Source organism: Sycon ciliatum, chromosome 5, assembly GCF_964019385.1.
Source record: "Sycon ciliatum chromosome 5, ocSycCili1.1, whole genome shotgun sequence".
NCBI classification, from domain to species: domain Eukaryota; kingdom Metazoa; phylum Porifera; class Calcarea; order Leucosolenida; family Sycettidae; genus Sycon; species Sycon ciliatum.
In genome coordinates this window covers 599014-621871 of record NC_088647.1, presented here as the reverse complement: position 1 = coordinate 621871, position 22858 = coordinate 599014, and the positions used below count along the sequence as shown (strand labels likewise).

The window sequence follows — 22858 nt, the reverse complement described above, 5'->3', positions numbered from 1 at the left end:
TATGTATGCTATCCCCACACGGCCGCCTTTACGCTACAGTCAGGACAGCCTACACTAGGCAGGCTACAGCCTAGGTGGATCTACAGACAGTACAGACAGCCGTTTGTTTGTACAGGGTGTCCTGCGAAAGATGGAGCAAATCATTCACTGCACTGGCATAGTCACACTGCGGTGGATTTTTATTTGCTCGATCGATGGGCCGCGGACTGCGCGCAAGATTTCTGTGGTGCACCCTGCACTGCGCGATAGCGGAGCGACCACCATCCATTACCTTCGAGCTTCACGTCTTTCGTCCATTCACAAAGCAGTACGGCCCTGAGCCAGAGGTGGCGGAACGGTTTGCCCTGCGAGCAGAGAGAGGACATCCCACCGGGCCAAAGCTCCTTAGGCTTAGAGCGGACGGGTACAGAACAGCTAGTCAGCACGACAGTAGAGTGCGCTACATGTAACATCGTCAGGATTTGTTCGGGCACTAGCGCACTTGGCGAAAACAAACCGTAGGTCACCGAGTTTCTAAGCTTGGATCTCAGTCACAATTTTGGGACCAAGGAAAGCAGCGGAGCGAAAATGTCGGCGGTTCATGAGCAAGATACGAATCTGGTGCCTGAAGAAGACGATTTTACGCGAGCCCTTTCGCTAGTCGAACAGCTTCATGAAATCAGCAGCCAAGTGGACAACCCGGCAGGGCTGCGCGATAGCTTGCTGGACGATTTGACAGCTCTTCGCAGCTATGTCTCGTCAGGACAGCAGCTTGCGGCTGCAAGCGAAGGAAGCATCACCGCCTTCGCCTCTGATCTAGCTGCTGTCACCGATGAGAGAAATTTCCTTCGGGAACAAACAGCGGCGCTCCGTCAGCAGTTAGTCCTTCTTGGCACGGATGGCGAAGAGAATTTCAGAGTTGAGAGCGTCATGAACAGCTTACAGGAGCAGCTGGAGCGCTCCGAAAGGGAGCGTGAACGGCTGCAGCTGGAGCTGGACCAAGTGCGAGTATGGCAGAGTTTGGAAGGAAAACCCGATAGCGAACTGAAGCGGGAAGCGGCGGATCTAGCGATGGAATTGGTGAAGATGCGAGATTTGTGCGTGGCGCTGAAGCAGGACAAGAAGCGTCTGAAAGCTGAGAAGGCAGATCTACTCGTTCAAATGAAGGAGTTGTATTCTACCCTCGAGGAGAAAGAAGCCGAAGTAAAGGCATTGACTGACGTCTGCGAAGCGAGACTGGCAGATTCGTCATGGTCGTCACAAACAAGCCGCGAAGACCAGAACCAGCTTGAAATGAAGGACAGAGCACTTGCTACCATGGAGGCTGAACTGGTGCGGGTCAAACGCCAGCTAGCGGCCAATGGCAGTATAGTGTCGTCGAGCATTGGTGGAATTAGTAGCATGGGTAGTTCCATGGTGTCATCATCAACGACAGGGGGAATACTACGTGCTGACGAGGATACAGTTCCGCCGTATTCACCCTCCGCGTGGACTGGATCCAGTTCTGATGGTGGCGGCGCTGGATATCGCCGTACTAGCGCGCACATAGCACAGAATGGCGGCGGCGTAGAACCGTCGTTCCTGCATCGTCCGCAGCGCAATGGCAGCGGACACGCGCAGGACAGGGATAATCTCAGCCCCAGTGCGCTAGTTGCGGGTGGACCAGCAGCGGCTAGTGGCAAGAAGAAAAGCAAGCAACGCAAGGGCTTTGGATCGCTGTCAAAGATTTTCATGAGGCCGAGCAAGAAGGATAGGGACGGTAAGGGATTTCGTTGTGTTCAGAATTTGTACTTTTTATTCTATCAAAAGTATCATAAAAATGTTGCAATACGGGAGGTGGTAAAACGAGTGTCCCAGGGACTTTTCTTGGCTATCATGATTGCACGTGAACGACTACAGGTGTATGTGATGATTGGGGGAGTGTGAAGGGGATGTGTTGCCACTGTGCAGACACTGAGACAGTAATCATGGCAATGCTTAATGCCAGTAATCGTATATTGTGCTGAGTTCAGTGTTGTCTGTTGAGCGCAATGTTGTCCAGCGCAGTGCTGTAACGTGTGCATTGTTGTATGTGTGCAGTACAGTCTACAGCCTCAGTGTATGGTGGTCCTGTACTGGTGGTGTATTGTGAAGTGGCGATTTGATTTGGGCTCTTTGGCCAAGAGCATGGCCTGAAAAATGATAGCCCTCAGTAAGAGAGCACGAGAGACATACTATCTGCTTAGTCCAGTTCACGGCAGTACCTATGCCGGCAAAGCTGTAGGCATGGTACGAAATGAATATCAAGAAGACAACGTGGTGTAGGGCACTACTTTCCTTTGCCGTTGATACCGATGCACAACGGTGTTTTATTCGCTGTGCTGATTGAGACGGTGGCGTTGAGAATGAGCAGTGCCTTGTATTGTCAAGTGAGTATGCCACATGGGACACAGATATTGTCAAGTGAGTATGCCGCATGGGACACAGATGTAGCAGGGGCGTGCTCGGGCCCCCCAACTAGGGGGGTGCACGGGAGCCGAGGGGAGCCCCCCCCCCCCCGGCAATTTCTGCAATTTGTTTGCAACCTTTCTTGAATTTTAGAGCATTTTTGCATACATTACAATTGCAATTACCCAGATTGAAAATTGTTGGGGGGTGCACGTGCCCCCCCCCCCCCCCCCCCCCCCGTGCCCATCGCCGAGCACGCGCCTGTGCAGTTGACTGTGTCCTTGTATACTCAGTTTCCAATGTTCTCCAAGTTTCTGTTTACATTTCTCTCCAAGAAAAGACAATGTCCATGCAAGGCATAAGCCAGCACATGTCAGAGTTCACTCTGGGCTTTCAGGATTTTTCATGCACAGTTTCAGCTGCATCAGCGACTTGTAGGTTCTATTGAGACGAAGTAACATTGGGAGACTCCTGGTGGCTGTCAAAGTAATTCCTGGTTTTGTGTCTGAGCTGGGAGGACGAGAAGTGTTTGCTAGTCGTTGTGTGTGTCTGTTGCGTGACTTTCGCTCTCGTTATTCAATTAATGTCAACTTAGCGCAGGGAGGTGTGAACAGATCAACTTTCCAAGTGTCTCCAGAAATTTCATTTGGAAGAATGTCACAGGAACGTTTTAGTGTGACGCCAGGGCAGTGTGGTGGGAGTACTGCTGGTGCCGGAGAGTCTGCTAACTCGTACAGTGTGTACAAATGTGTGGTCACTGGGTTTGGGGATACGGAGGAAAACGAGCTGTTTCGACCTCGTGAGGTCTCACCACTGTAGCAAAGTCAACTGCAATGTACAGGCACAAATACAATAGAATACAATACAATACAATACAATGCATACGCTTCAGTAGAATCAGTGTACAATATAGGTGCTGTGATTAATGGTAACATCAGGAAATCCCTGTATTCCTGTGCATGTATGGTGGATACGGTAACACTAACTGTCTTGGTGAATCACAGAACCGTGACATGTGTAGTTACAGCCACCTATATATATAATTATATACTCAATCTGCGGACAGCATGCTGTTTCGTTCTTTTTGAACTCATCAGCGCAGCACAGAGAAAATGAGGCCGAACCTGATAGCAATGGAAATAAAAATTTCCAATCAGGCCCGAACGTACCTTGCCAGAGTGCTCAAACTGACAAGTCAGTGAGCTCTGCATAATATAATTATATATATATGTGTGCATCATGTTCCATTGTATGGGGATCAATTTCGATATCAGTAACTGGATAGCGTATACGATGCAGTGTGTACACACGTGTGCGACAGATTGTATCACTCAATGCGGCATATTGTATACGATACAATGTGTACACATATGCGTGGCAGATTGTATCGTATGGTGCTTCCCATTGATCTCTGTATAGTATGGTGTTGACCAATGATCACGGTCACAGCATGTATCAACACATGTAATGTGATATCTTGTACTGTGTATCAGTTGGGTGAATCGTGTTACTAAGATGGTGTCATGGCGGGAAATGAACTCTTTCTTAGTGTGGAGGTCGTAATGAATGTTGTAAGGTACGTGTACCCACTGTAGCACCTGTGACATGTTTCTTCAAAGGTAATACCGTCCTTTGCACTTTGTCTCTCTTTTTTGGTGTGCCATGTGCATATGAAGGGCTCCAATTCAAAACGCGATAAAGACCAAACGGGAGCTTTTGCGTTTTTTGTCACAAAATAGTTCGTTTTCACCCCACGGACATCTGTGTGTCGGTTTTACGGGTCAGAACGCGACACATCTCAGTCAAAATGATGCCTGAAGTTTGTGTTCCTGTTGTCTTATATACCCTCCTGTTGACGAGTGATATCGAAATTACATTGTGTTGTGAAGGTTCACTGCTAGCGTGTAACAGTATAGTTCTGTGTGCTGGCATATGTACCGTATTTCCCCGAATATAAGTCGCCCCTTTTGCACTAAAATTCAAGGGTAAAAAAGGGTAAAAAAAGAGTTAAGGGTAAAAAGGGTTAAACAAAAAGGGGGTGCGACTTACAATCGAGCGTGAATTACTACTGACGTCAATATATCGAATCAATATTGCTCAAACCCGGAAATGGGGGTGCGAATTATAATCGGGGAAATACGGTATGTGGTGGGAAATACACACAACACTGGCTAGACAGTGTGCTGATCAACAGGTCTGCTCTAGTCTTACTCAGTAGAAGTTCCTGCATGGGTTGAGTTCATGTATTGACCGTACAGAACATGTCTGCCACATGTGTGTGTGTGTGTGTGTGTGTGTGTGTGTGTGTGTGTGTGTGTGTGTGTGTGTGTGTGTGTGTGTGTGTGTGTGTGCGTAGTCGTGTATTTCATGTCTGCTGTGATTCTCCGCTGGTGAAACAGTGTGTCCCCTGCTTCATACCAGTTCATACTTCAGTAGTTCTACTTGTGATGAACTGCTGTGAGGAGATCTGCATGGGGTAGTCTGGTACAGGGTATTGTGGGGGTCATGCCATGTCCATGCGTATTCTCTCTGTTACTAATACCTAGTTTAGGCGAGGTGACAGCGGGCTGCTAAGCCTAGGTTTTCGTATAGAATGCGTTCTCTTAACACGATTGGCATTTCCATGTTAGGATCGGTGTCAGTTCAGTGTACATCCGTTGACATGATAACACAGGCAATTGTGTAATGCGTGAGCTGGGGTCATTGGTTGAACATCCGCTGACCTGTCTACAGGCCCGCGCAGGAAGTTGTACCTGCAGTGCTTTGTAGCCCGGGGAGAGTGTGTTTGTGAGTTTTGCCGAGAAACACATCTGAGCAACTATAACTCAGTATGCTCACTGCAGTCTAAAGCGGATGTCTGTCAGAGCGGGAACTCATCCGTATAGTCAGTGTCTGCAGTTTAGTCTCCTGGTTATTGCGAGACTGAGCATGAAACTCCTAGTAGATGGACGGATCTTCTTGCTAATGGATCTTGTGTGCGGTTCGTGTCTGTGTATAGTGGACAGTTTGATCTGAATGTCATGGATACCTCATTCAGATAGCTGTGCCTTTGATAGATCACTGACCTCTGCAAGTGATCTGGACTAATAATAGAGATAAGAGGAGTTCTTCTTGAGTTGACACCATTGTAATGAAGGGGAGTAAGGCTCATACTAGTCATAGATGTATGTGTGTGTGTGGCTGGGGTGGTCTGCTACTGATAACTGTCAGCTGTTTTGTTCATGCCGCTGACATTCAGTAGCATAGCAGATTGCTGTGGATTTTTCTAGCTTCCCAGTGTGTCGGTGTGGCATGAATGCACGGTCCTTGCTGAATGAATGCGCACTGACTCCATGACATGAGGCGTGATGGCATGAATGTGTCCTTGCTGATGATGTGCACTGACTCCATGATGGCATGAGGACCTGTAGAACTCCCACTCAGACAGTCCCCAAAGTCCCAGGGATTGGCTGTTTGAAGTAAAGGTACAGGCAACGTCGGCACTGTCAGTGTGCTCACTGTACTGGTGAAGATCAGTGTTGTGACTCAGTCACTGTGAATGCTAGTAGCAATACAATGTAGTAGTAGTAGTAGTAGTAGTATCTCACTGTGTTTATGACTGACCCGTTGTTGTGACTGGCAATGGAAGCATCCAAGTAACAGGTCACTGCAGTCAGACAGTACCAGTAGCAGTAAGAGATAATGTGCAAGGGATTTCACCTCTCTGTCTACAGCTACTCGGATGAGTGCAGACCATGCCCGGCTGGCATAGGGAAGGAGTGAAGAGATTCTTACGCTAATTATCAAGTCCTCTTATGTTATGATTCTTGGGAGCAGTCACGTGATCTTTGTCCATTATGTCAGCCAACACAATCTGCTCAGTCCAGCCTAGAGTACTAGAGCTGTTGAAGCTGTGCATGCACTTGACTGACCCTGGGAAGATCTGTCTACATGGGTGACTATCATTGGATTCAATGATGCAGCCAGCAGACACAGACCTGTCCTGTGTGGGCAAACTCATCTCATACTGTTAGCAGTAGCTGGGTATAGCTGATGAATGATGGGGGTGCAGTTTCTAGTGTTGTCACGTCTAAGTGTATGAATTTGTATCAAACGAAATTAGTCCACCAGCGTAATGGTGTTGGCATCACACACGAATGTACTACATTCCAGAATTAGGTGTTTTGTGGTGGTGTGATGGTCAACACATTACTGCTAGAAGGTAGGGTTTGGTTTTGATGTTGTGGTCATTCTGAAGGGTCTTGCATGTTGGCCTTGTGCAGCAGTACTGGTACATGTTGTAATGTGTGTACTACAATCATAGTCATTGTAGGCAGAGAGAGTGTGGTGTATCTCTAATGTCATTACGGGAGTGAGAGCTCTTGCAGGTGTGCACTGGGCAGAGCCTTGGTTACAGTCGCAGTCATCATACAAGTGTTGGAGTCCGGTGATGAGGCAGTGGTATTCTAAGCTGAGAGTGGTGGTCATGCTGTTCAGGCTGCACTGCCCATAGACTACTTCACAGGATATTGATCTAGGACTGGGCAGAATGCGATGGATTCCTGGCTACAGACCACATACACCAGTCCAGCTTTCTTGAACCCAATATTCTGGGTGGAGGGGTGGGAGGGGGGGGGGGAGGGGGGGGGGACAGCAGCATACAAGTATCTACTGGTGAGCTATTACCGCCGCCAAAAGGCTGATTTTAGAACTTCTAGTATATTTGTGGCAGCAAGGTCATGGTTGGGATATTCCGAATTGTCAGGTTTAGCTCCACTGCTTGCTCTGGATCCTGTATTACCATCCCCTTCTAACAATACGTGTGCCCTATGACTGAACTTAGTCTAAGTGAGCGTCACTTGTGCTTCTCTTTGTATGCTAATGAAGATATTTTGAGCAGTGGACAGATGTCCACAGGCCCGCACCTGCTGTGATGTGATTTGCATGTGTGGTGTGGCTGGCCATGATTACATCAACCTGTAAGGTGTGAGCCTGGATTGGTCCTGGGTGAATTCTTACGACCAGCATCAGCTGTAGTTAATGTCCAGGTCTGCAGTATTAGGATACTTTGAAGTATATGCAATGGAAATGGTCGAGACAGGAATGTGGATGAAAGACGCATCACAGGAATGCACCAGTAATGCCAGTGTCTCACTAACTCTGCGGCTTGTATTCCATTCTCCCTTTTTTCCTCCATGAATGGTCTGTCTGCTACCTAATATGGATATCCACCACAGCCGGTGCAAAGCTGTTGCATAGTTATGTACCCTGCCATTGCACAGTTATGCCAGTGCCAGAGGAGTGTGGGGTTAGAGGATGAAGTGGGAGCTTGTCCACAACGGGAAGTATCATTTTCCTAGTGTGAACATTTAGATCATGTTCTCAAATACCAGGGATGAGAAGCAGGGTCAGTGTGAAGAAGAATGTTGTAAATAGAGCCTATTCTACCCCCCAGGCAAAAGTGTTTTGCTAATTGAGTAAATAGGTGTGATCCGAGTAATGGCGAAGAGAGTTTTCAATTGAGTGTGAACGCTTGTGAAAGTGGTATGCCAAGGTTTCTTGTCGGTATCACCTTTCTGGCTTCGTTACTGTCCCATTTTAACACGATGTGAATAGCGCAGTATGCCTTCAGGGAAAACAAAACCAAGTGGTGCATTCCCGTGTGGGCAGCCACTGGGCCTGTCTTCATCAGTGCATGTGAGATTGGCAATTGTTAATGATCATGTGACCGGGAGGCATGAACGGCCGCCATTGTTTGCTTTGCAGCTCCGCTTGGTGTGTTGGTAAACCATTGTATGAATGGTGATGATATCTTGTGACGTGTAGAATGCGTTTAGCCACGTTCACTGTGTGTGAGTGCTGTCGGCATATCTATCAAGTGTCAGTTTTTGATGTTATCTTTGCGCTGTACAATGCGATTTTGTAATCGCTATGCCATCTTTGGGTGTTGTAGATCGTCTAGAGTGAGCATTGCATTCACTTCTTTTGATGCAAATATTCAGTGCACTCGTTTGACACAACCACTCCAGTTCCTGGCCTCCGTATAGTGACAGGGCAGAGTATGAAGGCAGCCGTAATCTGATCCAGTGCCCCCCCCCCCTCCCCCCTTTTCAGCCAGCACAAGTCATTTGACAGTTTCCTAGGTCCAGGGTTAGTCACACTCACACAGCTCTACTGAGTTTAGAAGAGTGAAACCTGATAAGGGACACTGAATTTCAGTGCGCAATATCCCAATAGCGTCACCATCATGTCCCGAGGGGAGGGAAATCTAATACCTAAGTAGGAGCATGACCAGCTACATAATCGCACAGTGTTTAGAGCGTTGCTGGCCAGAAGTGAGGGTCCCTGGTTTGAGTCCTGGTGGTGACAGTTAATCTTTCTTCAGATTTGTTTCCCTTTTCAATACCCTCAAGTAATGAATCTTAAAATACATGTATTGTATTGTGTACCTCCCTGCCTCTGGTACGAATCATGACTTTGTCTGTGACTGTCTTCAGTACAGTAGTTTCCATGGCTACCCAGTCAGTTTTAAGCTACCATTGGTGGATCGTGTGACCTGACTGGATGGAGATTTCCACTCTCACTCCATGCAGTTGATAGTTGTGGTGGATTTTTTAAGTTTTTAGCACACGTGTGGCAGTAATTCTGCCTTCAGGGCATTATCTTTCCAAGTGTCCAATACACCCGTGTTCTAACAAGACTTCACATGCACAGGGGACTGACATTATGCTATTTGTCAGCATTCACATGCCTCACTATGATTCCAAACTGACAACCTGCTGCATCCCTTTCTTCTCCTCTCTTTCCCAGTAGGACCAATTGGAAAGATGTCTTCTCTATTAATTTCATTTGTTGTTATTGGTTTGTAGTGACACATGTGAAGAGGGTAATGTGGATGTAATTAGGAACGTGCCATTGGGTTTGGCCTCGTGATTATTGTTGTGAAGTAGACATTAGGAAAATACACTCCTGGCTGGACTAACTAAGTTATCCTTGATTGTGATGATGTACATCTGCTTGTTGTCAGTGTATGTACATATGTATGTACATATGTATGTACATGATGCAGTGAGAAGTAGACTGTGGAACAAGGCTGTCTGCACAGTTGGTGGTCTCTAGGTATTGTTGTGACCTTTTCGGTATACTAGTAGTGTTAGTACATGTACAAGGCTGTGTTAAATCTGTTCAGTGTGTGTGTGTGTGTGTGTGTGTGTGTGTGTGTGTGTGTGTGTGTGTGTGTGTGTGCGTGTGTGCGTGTGTGCTCGCACGCATGTGCGTGTGTGCGCGCACGCATGTGCGTGTGTGCGCGCACGCATGTGCGTGTGTGTGTGCGCGCGCGTGTGTGTGCGCGCGCGTGTGTGTTCAACATGCAGCACATGTAATCCAGCATGTACACTATTAGTAGAGTATGTTCCTGGTTCAGTTCTTTGTGTACTGGCCTGGGTGCTGTCCAGTATAGTGCCCTGTATGGGTAGCCGGTGTGCTGGCCCCGTCTGGAACCCGTTCTGACTATAGCTTTGTGTGAAAGAGTGGTCCCATGGCATTTTGCCCCAGGATGTGGGTACAGTACACACTGGTATCGTGGATCAATCAGTATCATGGTGGATTGTGTATACTATATTACTGACACCTCACCATACTCGTACCCACCAATCAGTATCATGGTGGATTGTGTATAGTATATTACTGACACCTCACCATACTCAGTACCCACCACTATAATTATAGTCTGCAGCAGGCTGTGTGTAGTGCTGATACCATGTAGCAACATGGTGGTGTTGATTGGATGTCACTGTGGTCTCATGTGGTATCACTGTGGTCTCACCTGGGTGTGTCCCTTAGGTCAATGCTATAATGGCCCACAGCCTGTAACACATTGTTTTCATAATCCCTTGTCACCTGCTCATTACCAAGCATAGTGCATTAGGGAGTGTGTGTGTAAGTGTCCTGTTCTGTGACAGCACGAAGACAATAATTAGATATAGGTGACCTGGCACCACAAGTTTACGAACGGTCCAATTAGGCCAAACCACCATCCCTAGATGAACATTGATTAGGACGGTACAGTGGTAATACACCTCATATATTATTCATATGGGTCAACTAGATCTGTGGTAGTAACACGCAGACACATCAACGTCATCATGTGGCTCTCAATACTGAACTTTGCGGTCTCCTTCTGAGATATTCACAAATATGTCATTTCCTCTGTGTACGGTATGTTCCAACATAGAACTCGATCTGGAATGTACCGTACTGGCAATATATGTTGCCGCGTAACGCGTAACGCAGGGGGGTGCGGCGTAACGCGCGACCAGGTTAGTGCGACAAATTTTCGTTGCGTTCGTAACGCGCGTCCGGCGGGGTGCGGCGATCTTTTCATTGCAAAAAAGGCTGAAAACTGTGAAAGCACGTGTACCGCGTGGTGAAAAGTTCAAAACTGGACGCAGCAGGAAGTCCTGCAATAGCAAAAAAAGGACTGCGGCAATATAGAAACCTGTGTAACGGCTCCTGTGCGACTTTGCATGTAACGCCCTGCGTGCGGTAAACATGTGCCAATGTAACGCTTCATGGCCTCACTGCGACCATATATATTGCCAGTACGGTATGTCAACCTTCCCCGTACCCTCCCCCCCCCCCCATCCATACACCTCAAAGTTTATCACGTGTCCCTTGAGTTTCATGTGACCTATGAAGATCATGTGACCTATGCATGTCATGTGACCCATGTATATCATGTGATCTGTGTGTATGTTGTGATATTTGCTACAGATCTCAGCCATTCTTCAGCAGATCGGGTTTCAGCGGACATTCCCATGCCCTCGCCGCATGGCCTGACAGACGAACAGCTGCAGGAGCGACATCAGGTCTTGGAGGAGGCCAAGGGCCAGCCCATGGACCGATGGAGAGCTGCTGTGGTCGTGGCATGGCTGGAGGTTGTTCTCTGTATGCCGCAGTATGCCAGAGCCTGCTCAGTAAGTATAGTGCATTGTACCACCTATCCTGTCCATTTAGAAACAGCATACCCCCTGGTCTAGAAGTGTGCATATGGGGATAAGAAGAATGTCTCTAGTCAAAGCAGGGGCGTCGGAAGGTATTGGGCATTAGCGTGGCCATGAAGAGTTGGGGGTCCAGGGCCATCCCCTTTTGGAAATTTTGTCCCAAAAATTGGGCCCAAATAGCCCCGGTTATGTTTTGCTTCAAAAATCACAAGATGAAATTATTGGTACGGCTTTGGCCGCACCTGCCGCACCGGTTCCAACGCCCTGCAAAGTGTGGTTTTGAAGCCAAGCCACAACAAGTTAAACACTACGGGGGGAGGGGGGGGGGAGGGGGAGGAGAGGCATGCAGAAGACTGAAGTTGGTGTACCAGCAGCAATGCAGGACATGAATGTCCCCCCCCCCCCCTACCCACAAAGGTAACTCACCGCTCAGAGCATAAATTCATTGTGCAGATCCATTGAGCCGTACTTTCTGACGGTATATTGTCCAGTTACAGTGGTGGACAGTACCTCATATCTCGAATCGATGCGTCTCTTTCCTTTTTACCTTTGGTTATCGGCTCAAAATCAGACTTTTTTCATTGTGTTTTGTTGGTGTTCTGGCTGATTTGACTTATGGCAGGAAAATATCAAAAGTGGCCGGGTTCTATTGGGCATGACGGATGGAGAAATCGAGTCGGCATTGAAAATGTCCAACGTCCTACACCGCCGCAAGCTTCGACTAGCTCTTGAACTACAGAAGAGCCCGGAGAATGTGTAAGCTGCAATAGCAATAACGCTCGGGAGAATATGTTGTATTCTTCTTTCTGGTGTTCCAGTCTATGACGCGCTGCATACCAGTAAAGGACAGAGGGAGGGACGGGGGGGGGGGGGGGGTATATTTAGCACTGAGTCATATTTGTCTAACTCTTGCTTGATGTATCAAAATACAGAGCTTGGAGTAACGGAAGAAACTGTCTGGGTCTCTGCTGCTTTACCTTTGTGCTGTACACTGTGCCCGAGCTAGGAAGTTACAGGGCACTATTTGTAGTAAGGACCTCAATCACTCTCCTTCTGACACTGACTTAAATTATGGATATGCAGACATGTTAGATTCTTTGTCTCTGACTCTTATACATATGCAAACACATTCCCACTAGCAGTGCTGCCAAACCGTCCGATTTTTCGGACACTGTCCGATTTTCGAAGGCTCTTCCGAAAACCGGTCCGACAAGGGAAACGTCCGAAAAACAGCCAAAATGTCGGTGATCATTACTTTCATATGCAGAAGGCCTGTACTTTCACTTTTCAGCGCAACTGAAGGCACAAATCACTGTACATTTGCTTCTAAAAAGGCTAGCGCTTGGCTGTGGAAGTCCAAAGTAACATGCCTGGATCAGGCTGGATGGCATGTACACTGACAGTCTGTACAGAGTCAGTGTGCGACCACACTCATCATTACAAAATTCATGACAACTCCGGGGTTACCATGGCAACGAAGCGAATTTTCATGGTGTTTTAGGCGATATTTTGAATTCTCTCTAAAAATATTGCCGAGGAGAAAATTCGCACCATATGGCCAGCCTTGACGGTGAAGGGTGTCCGATTTTGGGTGAAAATTATTAAAATTTTGGCAGCACTGCACTAGTCTAGTTCAATTAGCCGGGTCCATACCAAGAGAGCATATTAGGATCGTATTTGGATTGCTTGTGTGACTGTGCAGCAAGTATCCCAAGAGTGGAGAAATGGACCATATATGGGTGGCAACAGTATGGCTACAGCAACTTGGTCTTTCTCAGCACAGTGACAGCTTATTGAACAACCTGGTTGATGGAGCCGTGCTGAACTCTCTCACACGCCGTGATATGGAAAGACATCTTGGCATAACCCGCAAATTCCACCAGGTACGTTGTGGTATTGTGTACGATACGATCATGGCCATGTTTGTGTTCATCTTATGTTCCGTATTTTACCGGTTGTAAGTCGACCCCGGTTACAAGTCGACCTCCAAACTTGGGGCATCGATTTACCGGTCTAGGGGCAGTTATACCCCAATTGTAAGTCGACCACCCCTTTTTAGGTCAATTTTTAGGCCGTTAAAAGGTCGACTTATAACTGGTAAAATATGGTACATGGGACACGTACAACTGAAGTATGCCTTCGGAAGAGAATAATACTTTGTCCCGAGGTTTCTTTTGACTTTCATAGCATGTTCACCCGAGTTATGCCCACTTGCATGCACATTCTCTGGTCCCTGACCCACATCCTCCTGACTTAGTTCATACTAGCAGGCAATGAAGACGGCCATACCGTCATGTGCAAAATCGTTCTCCTCTTCCTCATACCAGACAATGTCTGGCTGCTATTCATTGACTTACTAGTATACATGTACTAGTATGCCGTCTCGAGTCGGGATGCACGCTTGCCGATAACATTGTTTAAAACAAATTGGCAATTCAGACAGAACACAGTAGGTTTCAGCCGACACTGATCAATACACAGTCTTCATTGTCCCAGTGTTTGAAGTAGTTTGTAAGCAGCAGACATGTTGCGTGCAGTACTGCATGCACTTTGCGGAAATCAACTGACCATTTACTTGCATACATCGTACTTGTAGGAAAACGTATGGTTTTGTTTCTGACCTGTGTTGTCCAGGCAAGCCTTATGTATGGCATTGAAGTACTGCGGAAGTGTGACTTTGACCGGCAGATCCTTCGTCAGCGCAGGGCAATGTGTGAAGATGCTGACACTGATCCGCTGGTATGGACCAACGCAAGGTTCATGAAATGGGTTCAGACTATTGACTTGGCGGTAAGCATGCTCCTCTTCTGTTGACATCAGTACCTGCTGTGTCTGTAGCTGTGTCTGTAGCTGTGTGTCGCACTATGTTGGTGGATATTTGGCAGTGTATTTTGTGCATGTGTTTCGTCTTCGAGGCAAGTGGAATGCTATTTGAAAATATTTGAAGCGTGTTCTTTGCATCCGAATCACACATCTCTATCCAGTTTCCATTGTGATCATGACTTACCTGTCATACCTGTAAAGATGGACGCTATCAAGTGTGGACAACGCTGCACTGGAAATCTCTTTTTTGCACAGGGACTCACAAACCTAGGACAGTACAGCTTCTTCTTTGGAGTAGGCAGTCAGGGTTTCGGTGAATTTTCAACTGCAATGTCCAATTTGGGACACCCCCCCCCCCCCCCCCTCGACCACCACCCCCAAGGATCAAGGGATCCAGCTAATAAAATACAGCTACTTCTTCGGAGTAGGCAGTGCCCCCCCCCCCCCCTCCCCAGACCATCACCACTACTAGTGCTATGTATTATGCCCTGATCTGGTATCCTGTATTCTGCTTATCCCGTCACACCCTGCGGCTGCACCGTGCATGCAGGAATACTCTGAGAACCTGCGTGACAGTGGTGTACATGGTGGTATTGTCGTACTGGAGTCATCGTTTGGACCCGAAGCCATGGCAACCGCTCTCGGCATCCTGCCGGCCAAGGTCATGATCAGACGGCATCTCGACGAGGAGCTACGTGCGTTAGTAAGCCCAGTCAGGTGAGTTATAGCAAGCGTATGTATGTAAGTGTATGTATAAGTGTATGTATGTGTGTATGTGCGAGTCGCTCTCGTATGTGTGTTACAGGTAGCTGTGTAATAGCATCTGTTCACTGTGATTTCCTTTCATTGGGACTACCATATGCAAAGCATGATGTCCTAGCCTCCTAGGACAGCTCAGCTCCACCACCATGACATTCCTCTCTTCATCATAATTATTACAAGGTGTTTGGTGGGAGTTGTTTAACCCTTTAAGAGCCACAGGAAAATTTCAAAATTCTGCATTTTTTCGTGTTCCTTGGATCATAGCTCCAGTTCTACTCACTCAATCCTCATAATCTAGGGCTTCCTGGAAAGGTCTCCGCGAGAGGAAGAGAATGAGGTCGATCATGATAGCCAGCACACCGTCTATCCAGCGCTAGATCGCAGCGACAGTACGAAAAATGCCCCAAATGCGTCCAATTGCGTCCCGCTCCAGATATTACACTTTACTCGATCGTGGAGTTCCTATTTTTTTGCTGTGTACTCTTGACAATATCAACAGTGAAATCCATGCAAATTCGAATAAACCAGCGTGACGAAAAGTCTCAAAATTCTCAATACTAAAGTCGCACTGCGCGCTTTTGAAATTGCCGCGATCGCGGCTCAACTTACGAGTGATTTATCTCAGGAACCGTTGCTCGCAGCGCTTCGCGGATTGTTGCTTCCGACAGGTGAGAGTTTTCTCTTCGCCCTGGATATTTCGATCACTGGATTTGAGCGAGATTGGACTGAGTTACGATCTTTTGAAGTTTTGCATTTGAACGACGCATTCAAGTATGGGGCGGCTCTTAAAGGGTTAAAAAATGTTAGAACATCATTCGCCAGCTTCTGCTTTAGGAGCATGTGATGACCACTCTCTCGGTATCTCGAAAGTGTTGCGAGAGCTCTTGATAACTGTTGAAATGCATGTGAGTGATCTCTTTACAGCATTACTTTCATCAAATCATGATTCCTCGCTGACTGTACACAGTGAAGTCAAGGTGCATTACATCACTACTCCCATCTAGAACACTCCCTGCCATACACAGTGCAGTACATGCATGAAATTACCATCAATTAGACCTTGCCCCTACCATTAATTTTTTACACTGCTGCTTGTCTCCAGGGCTGAGCTCCAATAGAGTGACAGAGTAAAGACCAGAAGTGTACTTCTATTTCTTTTTTCGTGATGACAATAAACCATTAAACCTCTAAACCTCTTTCATCATATTATGATATGATTGATGTCTGATTATAATTGCATTAGTCACATTAGCAAACAACTCAGATGAGCGGAAAACTAGAAACTAGAGTTGTGTTGTGTTCTCTCTTACATTACGTAGAGCAACGCTGGCTGCCATTGCCAAGTCGACTGACAACCTCTCTGGCAAGAAAGGCAAGTCCACTCCCAGCACGTCACTAGGCAAGGCTTTCCTGAAACGTGAGAAAGATTCTGATCAGCCGGATAGTCGCAAGGTCAAGCGGCGGAGAAGCCTTCGGGTGAGTGGCAGATCTCTTGTTGGCTCAATGTGCTTTGTGCAAGGTGCTAACTTTTGTACTTTTGTCTCGTTGTGTTTACAACAGGACTCCATTGGCAGAGCACTGGGACGCAAGACGAAGAATGATATGGATCAAGACGAGTCGTTTGACGGAGATGCCCTGGCACCGGGCGCTGCGTCGGGTGGCAGTGATGAAGGTGTGCCTGCCGCCTGTATGCACACGTCCACCGGCAGTTTCAGTACCAGCTTCACCAACGGCATTGGATCACTAACAGCCGGCGCGAATCTATCGCTGATGACAGGCATGGGTACAGCTGACCTGGAGACCACCACAGTATAGGACATAGCACGTGTAGATTAGCAAGATCTAATGCAGATTACAGAATTAGACTGATTCGCCATCGAATAGCCAAACGTAGCCACAGTGAGTCACATATACATGTACTGTCGTGGACATGGAACCATCCAGTCGGCGGTCAAGCGGGCCCAGTGCGCTGGTCATGTCACCGTGAGTTCGCATACGATCCAACATGAACATGTGCCCTGTGCGGAGAACGTTCTGTACACACTGAGGGCACCGGTCCCGGTCATATGACCAGATTTCCATGTCCACGTCAGTAGAAGCAGCAGCAGTAACAATGAGCCACACACATCACCAACTAAACACAGACGGTATTTTCAATCTTGATACTGACCTCGCCACATTTCCGAGGTTTTAAGAAGCGGCTGACCTATTGACAAACAGTTCCTTTGCGTGCCGGGCACAGATACGTTATAATGAATATTTTACGTTTGAATGTTATGCAGGCGTCCAACCAACTGAAATAATTACTTCGAAGTATAATTTCCTTTTACTCCCCATTCCCACTGGTGTCTGCGGCAAAGAGCTGGGTTATTCCAGACCGCTGGATTTATGTTTTGGGTCTTGAAAATACCGATAATATTTCTTTTTAAAATCAGCAGTGCCTTACAGAAACGGGTGCTGTAGTTCAGTAAAATTTCCCAAATTCGGATCCCCCAGATTTGGGTACTTCCGTGTACCGGCCACCTTTCCGACCCATCTAGTCACAAAATTCGGCTGTTCAGAGAAGACCCCTCCCTAAACTATTGATTTGACATGATAAGTGCTTACTTACATGCAATAAGTATCATGTTCTGAGTTCCGGGCAATTCCTAGTTCCGGGCAATTCCTAGTTCCGGCAATTCCTACTTGTAGTTCCGGGCAATTCCTAGTTCCGGCAATTCCTAGTTGCGGCAATTCCTAGTTGCGGCAATTCCTAGTTGCGGCAATTCCTAGTTGCGGCAATTCCTAGTTGCGGCAATTCCTAGTTCCGGGCAATTCCTAGTTCCGGCAATTCCCAGTTCCGGGCAATTCCTAGTTCCGGCAATTCCTAGTTCCGGGCAATTCCCAGTTCCGGGCAATTCCTAGTTCCGGCAATTCCTAGTTCCGGGCAATTCCTAGTTCCGGTAATTCCTAGTTCCAGCAATTCCTAGTTCCGGCAATTCCTAGTTCCGGGCAATTCCTAGTTCCGGCAATTGGCAATTCCTAGTTCCGGGCAGTACCCGGTCCCAACCTGCCTGGGTCACAGGACTCTGAGTCCTACTGTACAACTATGTCTACTACTAGGATGGGCCAGGGCTGGGTGTTCATTCCTTATCTGCAGGTTAGGTAGACGTAGCTACGGCTTTGGCAGGATCAGAGTGGCACCGTACATAAGCTACTATTCACAATGCAGTCTCAAACTGCCCCCCCCCCCCCCCCCGCCCGCACCCCACTGGCACTATGCACAATCAAGATCCACAGCGGGGTGATCAATACTAAAGTCCCGCAACGCATCTGTACGTTGGACCCATACACGCATCGCATATTCCTGTATGCAACGCACACAACGGAGAGTAGCTCGGTTCTCCGCTAACGTCATAGGGACTCAGTTCCTTAGGATGGATTGTTGAACAAAAACTGAACCGTTTAGAGAATGTAGAACTTCTCTCATCTAAAAGTGGCTATGAATGCTTGGATTTCGAAAAGAAAATTCTGTGTTTTGAAAATAGTACCTCGAAGTTAGTGCGGATTGTGGATCTACGGAATCGTTTCTAGTAGAAGTCTCAAGTTTGTGCTAAACACAAGAGGGCAATGTGGGAATGTACGTAGAAAGTAACTGAAAGTGATTTATTTAAAAAAAATATTAAATGTTTAATGAGAATGCTCTAGTGAGCATTCACACATCACCCAGGAGACTAGCGGCAGTAACAATCATAATAGAAGGCGGTATTGAATCCTTTGGGATAAACGTATTCAATTCATGTACTTCAAAGTAATCATGAGTCTTAGAATTAATTAATTAATTTGTTTCAAGAAGAGAAAGTGCTGAAATAATTGGTGTGATGGCAAATAATGTGGGCAATCACGGTGATGTTTGGGGAATAAAACTGCGGGTTAGATTTGGTGATGAACAGTTCTTGCAGAGCCTTTTAGAATCAAATCGGCAAAACTCAGTGTACGGTGGGTGTTCCAATGGCATCAACAGCCTTTGCAGAGGTCAGTAGTGCTCGGACATGGCATGGAGGATCGACTGATAAGACATAGTAGCTTCTCAATATGGAGATGGTGGAAGTGGACTGGTGGATTGATCACACAAGTCACACATGTCAGGAGCTGAGACAGAAGCTATGTGAACATGATCAGCTGAGCCAGAAGCTATGTGAACATGATCAGCTGAGCCGGTGGGTTGGCAACTAGAAGAAAGAGAAAAACACACATGAACAAGCATGATGAGAACAACTCAGTGGAATGCAGGCCTGACAGTGCACAGTTTGTAACATAATGGCACGGCCATGATTGTCATGGCTACTGTGTGAATCCTGTACAATAATTATGATTACCATGACTACTGTGAATCCTATACAGTATGATTACCATGACTACTGCCACTTGCACTCTATTGCTGTACAATACAATAGTAATGGCATGACATGTTCTGACTGTGAGCAGCTTACCTGGGTTGTCCAGCTTCAACCTGACAACAGCTTGCATGCGTGAACCATTATGAAGTCGACGCTTAGCCTCTGCTGGGGCGCGACACATGTACAGTCCTTCATGCGATGCTTGAAATCGTCTTATCGTCATGGTGATTTTCTTCATATGAACGCCTGCTCCCAGGGACCGCGACTCGTTACGAACTTCCATGTCCGTCCGTCCTCCGACGGGCTGTGGCACTCGCTGTGTCTTGGTCCTGACCAGCCAGCCAGACTGGAGTACGTCATTCCTGAATGACTGGTGCACGTCACTTTCCCTGTACTCCGATAGATTGCTGAACACTGTGCAGGAGACCTGTACCCGATCGTTTCGCTTCACTTTGATTGCTCGCCGCGAATCCGTGACAACAACTACCACACCTGAGAGAGACAAGGAATGGAACAACATGAAAAGAAAAGTCAGTTCTTGAAAGTTGTCTTCAGCGGAGTTCTGAACCGAACTTGGACTTCTCTTCGCAAACCGGAAACCTTTTCCGTGACTGTCCTGCTGAAAGTGTTGATTTGTGCTGATAAAAATCATAGCTCTCATCAAGTCAGGTCTTGTAGACTCATATGCCTCAAACAGTACATCGAAACAAGCACAGAACTACAACCCTATGTGGGTCCCGGTAGTCTATGCTGCACAATCCCTAACCTGTATCTGCACTATAATACCTGAGGGTGGTGATGTTTCTACCATGCGGGTGGTGATATTTCTACCACGCGAACATTTAGTGTGATGGCTCCTCATGCAAACCGTGAAGATATGTTTCATTTTACCACTGTATAATAAAAAAGGGAAGGGCAAAATGTTACGAGTTGTGACTAACTGTCCACCAACGTAACCAGATCATAATTATACAGTCAGCGAGTGCGACAAAATGGCACAAAACTGACAGGGAGCATTGAGACATCAACATTTTTGTCCTTCTCCTTTTTCACCATAATTGGCTCACCATCCGAGTTCAACTTATCCAGTATACGTACTATTATGTGACGTAGACGAATACACCAGACACGCTTACATGTATACGGTATGTGTGCACTGTATGACCAAGACTACTATCTATACCAGCTGCAGCTTACCTCTAGCTAGTAAAGTGGTACTGGATTCGTGTCTTTTGTTCTCCAATGTCGCGACGCAGCGCAGTTCTCCCAGGTCGCTGATGCTGAGGTTGTTTGTGGTGACGTCATAGCGATACTGATTGCCCAGGACATAGCTAGGCACCAGCTGTGCTCGCCATGATGTCATGTGTACTACTGGCGGCGGCCTCGAAAGGCTGTGTGCTGGCATTGCCGAGTGAATGTCTTTAGAGTTCAGGTACCAGTGTACGGTCAGCGGCTGGTTCTTGATGGCGGCAGTTACCATGCATGACACTGTGGCTGGACGATGTAGCTCATTGAACACAAAACTGTCACTGACATTCAGGCGGGTCAGTAGACTGGCTGCAGACAAGTGAAGGTGCGAGAAAAACACAGAGCACGATTGATCCCTGACCCAGCTATTGCTACAAACAGTTTCAGCTGATAGCACAGAATAACACAGAAATACACCAAGACTCGTGTGGATCTATAGTCAGTGCATGCATGCGTGTGTGCTAGTCTGTATATGGGTAGATGCATGTGAAATTGTGAATAGCACCAATGACAAGTCAGTTTAGGGTGAGTCAAGTCTAAGACAAAGGGTGATGCCTTTCAGAAGGAGAAAATAACATCACTGCTGACATGTTTGAGGACAGTTTGTAGATGGACACTTTGCGGTGCTTACCTTTAACCTTGACACGCGTAAAGCTCGACTCGGAGCATCCGTAGCGATTCTTGACAAGACACTCGTAGACACCGGAATGAGAGGTGTTAGCTGCTCTGATGTGTAAGTTACTGACTACAGCTGAGTTGCCTATCAGAGCTCCATTCTGCCCTGAAAGCACAACAGGAAAGTATGCATATACAACCGATAGTGTCAAGTATTGTTCGAGCCAAACCTCGATTGTGCGGACTTATATTTCCAGAAGTTGTGTTTCCAGTCCAGGTTTATCCCTTGTCTCCTTTCTTTTCTTTCTTGTCTGTGAATATTTGCAACCAAAGCTGTCCAGACAGGGATTGAGGCACTTTTCTCTGACAATTCGGGTGGTTGAATGAAGTTGAAGACACCACTGCAGCTGTACTTATGGTTGATAAATATTTATCAACCATAAGTACAGCTGCAGTGGTGTCTTCAACTTCATTCTCCCGAGCCAAGCTCCATATGAAGACATCCAAGAAGAAGATTGCCTGATGAGTCCAGCGGGGACGAAACGTACGTCGCAATCGAGCTATGTCGTTGCTGTGTCATCTTCTATGTGCCATGCGCTACTTGATGTACCAGCCTGCTATGTCGGATACCGCCAACCATGCATCGACTAGGCGCCAGGCGCGAACTGATGGTGGTGGTGGTGAGAAGGAGAGCTCTGTGCTAGAACTTTGCAGCTTAGAGAGCGTGTGTGGGCAGGCGTGTGTTTACCGCCATATTGCCAGGTGTGTCTTTACCACCATATTTATCAACCAATTCGGGTGGTTGAATATTATAAACACTTGCCTGATACTGAACACTCACGCCCCCCCCCCCCCCCCCCCGTTACAAGACAAATTATTCAGAGTTACAGACACATTGGACTTTGGACTGGGTCCATGACTGAAGGTGCCTGAATTGAGGCTGCTGCTGATGCAATGGAGAACACACTTCTGTTTAACTTCACTGAAGCTAGAGATTGGAACCGGGAATGAAACTGAAGGGGCGTACAACCTGTCCATGGGGTACAGTGTCACCATGACATCACGTGTTGTCATGACAGCACGTGTTGTCTTGATGCAGGCTTACGGTTGCATGCGTAGGGGATTCTGAGATACACAGTTGCTGTCTTACCGGGATTAATTCTCGTCTTGGTTTTCGATCCAGCCGGTGTGAAATACCAGGAAAAGTGCTGATCCGACAGGCCTATGAAGCTCTTGCAACGGATGTGGAACGGGTCATCCAGTTCTATTGTAGGCGTCATCTTCACTACCTGTACCATCTCACTTGGGTTCCCTGTGCACATGGAGATAATGTAGTGAGCAATAAATTTGCTATGTCCATCAGGAGAACGACTGGATTCATCATTCGTAGAATTCAGAATCAGGGAGAGCCTGTTTGTATGCTGTGGCCCATATTGCCTTCATGCACAGTTTGCACAGCAGAGACTGATAGTGAAAAACAATGATTGAAACAGACCAGTGCAAACTGTGCATCATCTTCCTTAGTGTAGAGTTATTGCCGGTATAAGCTACTTCAAAGTATTACGTAAAACTAACAGAGAGTCAAGCACTAGAAATGGCATATTGATAATTCCCTAATAGCTTACACGTGATGATGATGTCCTG

General features: G+C 47.1%; 2 protein-coding genes across 2 annotated transcripts in view; one reads left to right on the top strand and one right to left on the bottom strand.

The window, feature by feature from the left end:
* The first annotated feature begins 171 nt into the window (after nt 1–171).
* On the top strand, nt 172–17406 carry LOC135817083 (kazrin-like). The gene is made up of 8 exons (XM_065330198.1): nt 172–1738; nt 11158–11360; nt 12010–12143; nt 13090–13270; nt 14022–14177; nt 14761–14927; nt 16292–16448; nt 16533–17406. Exons 1-8 carry the CDS (start codon nt 568–570, stop codon nt 16785–16787), a joined length of 2424 nt encoding a protein of 807 aa, XP_065186270.1. The 5' UTR covers nt 172–567; the 3' UTR covers nt 16788–17406.
* A 969-nt stretch (nt 17407–18375) lies between these two features.
* The window catches only part of LOC135817082 (uncharacterized), a 9184-nt gene continuing 4701 nt past the window's right edge, over nt 18376–22858 (bottom strand). Inside the window, exons 4-10 of the mRNA XM_065330196.1 lie at nt 22840–22858; nt 22365–22526; nt 21231–21380; nt 20549–20908; nt 19445–19843; nt 19171–19183; nt 18376–19140 (exon numbers count right to left, since the gene is read on the bottom strand). The exon at nt 22840–22858 is cut by the window's right edge and continues 335 nt beyond it. Of these exons, the coding sequence (XP_065186268.1) occupies nt 19116–19140; nt 19171–19183; nt 19445–19843; nt 20549–20908; nt 21231–21380; nt 22365–22526; nt 22840–22858 (1128 nt within the window). The 3' untranslated portion in view covers nt 18376–19115. The remainder of the gene's footprint in view (nt 19141–19170; nt 19184–19444; nt 19844–20548; nt 20909–21230; nt 21381–22364; nt 22527–22839) is intronic.

What these genes read in the sequence shown, in the direction of transcription:
- LOC135817083 (XM_065330198.1), top strand. Translation starts at nt 568, where the DNA reads ATGTCGGCGGTTCATGAGCAAGATACGAATCTGGTGCCTGAAGAAGAC. An exon ending in CAGAAGAGCCCGGAGAATGT is followed by an intron (nt 12,144 to 13,089) that starts GTAAGCTGCAAT and finishes GTGACTGTGCAG; the next exon opens with CAAGTATCCCAAGAGTGGAG. An exon ending in TTCAGACTATTGACTTGGCG is followed by an intron (nt 14,178 to 14,760) that starts GTAAGCATGCTC and finishes CCGTGCATGCAG; the next exon opens with GAATACTCTGAGAACCTGCG.